Source organism: Nicotiana attenuata, chromosome 1 (genome assembly GCF_001879085.1).
Source record: "Nicotiana attenuata strain UT chromosome 1, NIATTr2, whole genome shotgun sequence".
NCBI lineage: Eukaryota > Viridiplantae > Streptophyta > Magnoliopsida > Solanales > Solanaceae > Nicotiana > Nicotiana attenuata.
Genome location: NC_031989.1, coordinates 74,435,319 through 74,439,659, shown reverse-complemented (window position 1 = coordinate 74,439,659; position 4,341 = coordinate 74,435,319). Strand labels below are relative to the sequence as shown.

The 4,341-nt window shown below is 46.3% G+C and overlaps 1 protein-coding gene across 1 annotated transcript; it reads left to right on the top strand.

Moving 5' to 3' along the window:
- On the top strand, positions 97–510 carry LOC109241408 (RNA-directed DNA polymerase homolog; the record flags this gene model as incomplete). The annotated part of the gene is made up of 1 exon (XM_019408153.1): positions 97–510. A coding segment is annotated over exon 1 (414 nt), but the record flags the coding sequence as incomplete, so codon positions are not given.

The window sequence follows — 4,341 nt, the reverse complement described above, 5'->3', positions numbered from 1 at the left end:
CTTCAGGAACTCCTTGATAAGGGGTTTATTCGGCCTAGTGTTTTGCCGTGGGGTGCTCCTGTCCTGTTTGTGAAGAAGAAGGATGGCACTATGAGGATGTGCATTGATTACAGGCAGTTGAACAAGGTTACAGTTAAGAACAAGTATCCCCTGCCTCGCATTGATGATTTGTTAGACCAGCTTCAGGGAGAGAGGGTGTTCTCCAAGATTGATCTTCGTTCAGGGTATCACCAGCTGAAGATCAGGGACTCGGATATTCTTAAGACAGCCTTCAGGACCCGATATGGTAACTATGAGTTCCTTGTGATGTCTTTTGGGCTGACCAATGCCCCAGCAACTTTCATGCATTTTATGAACAACGTGTTCCGGCCTTATCTCGACTCATTCGTTATTGTTTTCATTAATGATATTCTGGTATACTCGCGAAGTCAGGAGGAGCACACGGAGCATTTGAGAGTTGTGTTGCAGAGATTGAGGGAGGAGAAGCTTTATGCAAAGTTCTCCAAATGTGAGTTTTGGCTCAGTTCAGTGGCTTTCTTGGGGCACGTGGTGTCTAGTGAGGGTATTCATGTTGATCCGAAGAAGAAAGAGGCGGTTCAGAGTTGGCCCAAGCCGTCCTCAGCCACAGAGATCCGCAATTTTCTTGGTTTGGCAGGTTACTACCATCGGTTCATTCAGGGATTTTCATCTATTGCATCACCCTTGACCAAATTGACTCAGAAGGGTGCTCCATTTCAGTGGTCGGATGAGTGTGAAGCGAGCTTCCAGAAGCTCAAGACTGCCTTGACCACGGCTCCAGTGTTAGTTTTGCCATCAGATTCAGGTTCATTTTCAGTGTATTGTGATTCTTTGAGAATGGGTATTGGATGTGTGTTGATATAGGAGGGTAGGGTTATTTCTTATGTTTCTCGGTAGTTGAAGCCCCATGAGAAGAACTACCCCGTTCATGATTTAGAGTTGGCTACCATTATTCATATGTTAAAGATTTGGAGGCATTACCTGTATGGTGTGTCTTGTGAGGTGTTTACTGATCATCGTAGCGTCCAGCACTTGTTCAAACAGAAGGATCTCAATTTGAGGTGGCGGAGATGGTTAGAGCTGTTGAAGGATTATGACATCAATATCTTATATCACCCGGGAAAGGCCAATGTAGTGGCTGATGCCTTGAGCAGAAAGGCGGTGAGTATGGGCAGTTTGGCATATATTCCTATTGGGGAGAGACCTCTTGCAGTTGATGTTCAGGCCTTGGCCAATCGTTTTGTGAGGTTGGATATTTCGGAGCCCAGTCGAGTATTAGCTTGTGTGATCTCTCGGTCTTCCTTATTTGATCGCATCAGAGAGCGCCAGTATGATGATCCTTACTTTCTTGTCCTTAAGGACAGAGTTCAGCATGGCGATGCCAGAGATTTGACTATGGTGATGATGGGGTATTGCGGATGTAGGGCCGGATATGCGTGCCCAATGTTGATGGACTTTGGGAGTTGATTCTGGAGGAGGCCCATAGCTCACGGTATTCTATTCATCTGGGTTCTGCGAAGATGTATCAGGATCTGAGACAGCATTATTGGTGGCGGAGGATGAAGAAAAACATTGTGGGGTTTGTAGCTCGGTGTCTCAATTATCAGCAGGTGAAATATGAGCATCAGAGACCGGGTGGCTTGCTTCAGCAGATGGATATTCCAGAGTGGAAGTGGGAGCGGATCACCATGGACTTTGTAGTTGGGCTCCCACGGACTTTGAAGAAGTTCGATGCTATTTGGGTGATTGTGGATCGGCTGACCAAGTCCGCGCACTTCAGTCCTGTGTGTACTTCCTATTCTTCAGAGCGGTTGGCAGAGATCTATATCCGAGAGATTGTTCGCTTGCATGGTGTCCCAGTTTCCATCATTTCAGATAGGGGCACTCAGTTTACTTTGCGGTTTTGGAGGGCCGTGTAGAGAGAGTTAGGTACTCAAGTCGAGTTGAGCACAGCTTTTCACCCTCAGACGGACGGGCAGTCCGAGCGCACGATTCAGATATTGGAGGCCATGTTGTGCGCTTGTGTGATTGACTTCGGTGGTTCATGGGATCAGTTTCTACCGCTCGGAGAGTTTACTTATAACAACAGTTATCAGTCGAGTATTCAGATGACTCCATATGAGGCTTTGTACGGGAGACAGTGTAGATCTCTGGTCGGTTGGTTTGAGCTGGGTGAGGCTAGGCAATTGGGTACAAACTTGGTGCAGGATGCATTAGACAAGGTGAAGGTGATTCAGGAGAGACTTCGTACAGCGCAGTCGAGGCAAAAGAGATATGCTGATAGGAAGGTTCGGGATGTGTCCTACATGGTTGGTGAGAAGGTTCTGTTGAAGGTTTCGCCCATGAAGGGTGTTATGAGATTTGGGAAGAGAGGTAAATTGAGTCCTTGGTTCATTGGGCCTTTTAAGGTACTTCGGAGGATTGGGAGGTGGCTTATGAGCTTGCTTTGCCACCCATCTTATCGAGTGTGCATCCGGTATTTCACGTTTCTATGCTCCGAAAGTATATTAGGGATCTGTCTCATGTTTTGGATTTCAACACGGTTTAGTTGGAGGGAGATTTGACATATGATGTGGAGCCAGCAGCCACTCTGGAACGTCAGGTTCAAAAGTTGAGGTCGAATGATATAGCTTCAGTGAAAGTGCAGTGGAGAGGTCGGCCCATGGATGAGGCTACCTAGGAGATCGAGCGGGAGATGCGGAGCAAATATCCTCACCTATTTGAGGCTTCAGGTATGTTTCTTGACCCGTTCGAGGACGAACATTTATTTAAGAGGGGGGGATGTAACGATCCGGCCGGTCGTTTCATGTGTTACCTCTTTGTTTCCCCCATTCCAGCTTCTTATTGTCTTGTTTAGCTGTATTATGTGCTATTGGGTTGGTTGGCTCGGGTTCAGAGAGGTTTTGGTAAGGTTTTAGACACTAAGTCTCTTTTGAGTAAGCTTAAGTTGGAAAAGTCAACCGGATGTTGACTTATGTGAAAAAGGGCACGGCTGTGAATTCCGATGACTCGGATAGCTTTGGGAAGTGATTTGGGACTTAGGAGCGTGATCGGAATGTGTTTTGGAGGTCCGGAGTAGATTTAGGCTTGAATTAGCGAAATTGAATTTTTGGCGTTTTCCGGTTGATAGGTGAGATTTTGATATAGGGGTCGGAATGGAATTTCGGAAGTTGCAACAGGTTCGTTGTGCCATAGTCAATATGTGTGCAAAATTTCAGGTTATTCGGACGAGGTTTGATGGACTTTTTCATCAAAAGCGGAATTCGTAAGTTTTTGGAACCTTAGGCTTGAATCCGATGTTATTTGGTTGATTCGATATTGTTTGAGGTGTTTTGAGATTGGTATAAGTTTAGATAGTGGTATATGACTTGTTCGTGCTTTTGGTTGAGGTCCCGAGGGCCTCGGGGTGATTTCGGGTGGTTAACGGGAGATTTTGAGTTGGGTTTGGCAGCTGAAGATTTCTACTGCAGTCATAACCGCACCTGCGGCTAGGGGACCGCAGGTGCGTGCTCGCAGAAGCGCCCAGAGGGTCGCAGATGCGGAATTGACCATGGAGAGCTGGAACCGCAGAAGCAGCTATTTGAGCGCACCTGCGATAGCGCAGGTGCGGGTGTTTGATCACAGGTGCGGAATTGGGATTTTAAGTGAAAACCGCAGATGCGGTGCTTTGGCCGCAAATGCGGTACCGCAGGTGCGAGAAGCCTGGTTCAGAAAGTATATATTTCATCCTTCGCGATTTTCAGCCTTTCTTCACCATTTCTAAATCGATTTTTGAGCTTTTTGTGAGATTTTGAAGAGGGAATTCAAGGGAACTTCGTTGAGATTCGACGCGTGTTGAGGCCGATTCGAGAGGCAAAGGCATCGCGGGCTAGAGTTTGGACCGGATTGAGGTAAGTAATGATTGTAAATGTTGTCTTGAGGGTATGAAACCCCGGATTCCACTTCTTTGTGCAATTTCGAGGTGATGCACACGCTAGGTGACGAGCGTGGGGTTGTGCACCGTTGGGGATTGTAACTTGGTCCGTCTCGTGTGACTATTAAGTCGCGTATTTTACTTGGAAACTATTTGATATTGTTATATTTTGGAAAATATTATTGTGTTTGGGGCTAAACGTCGTGTCTGGGTCTTGTGGCGATTGTTTGGACCCATAGGGGCTTTTACTACTGTTTTCCTCACTGTTTTGGTTTAAATGCTTACACTCAGTGATGCTATGTTCTTACTGTTTTCATAACTCGGTTTTATTCACTCCTTTCGATTTCATAAACGATTTTGAGCCGAGTACTTGTTTTTTACTGTCAACCCGAGGGGCTTGAGTGAGATCT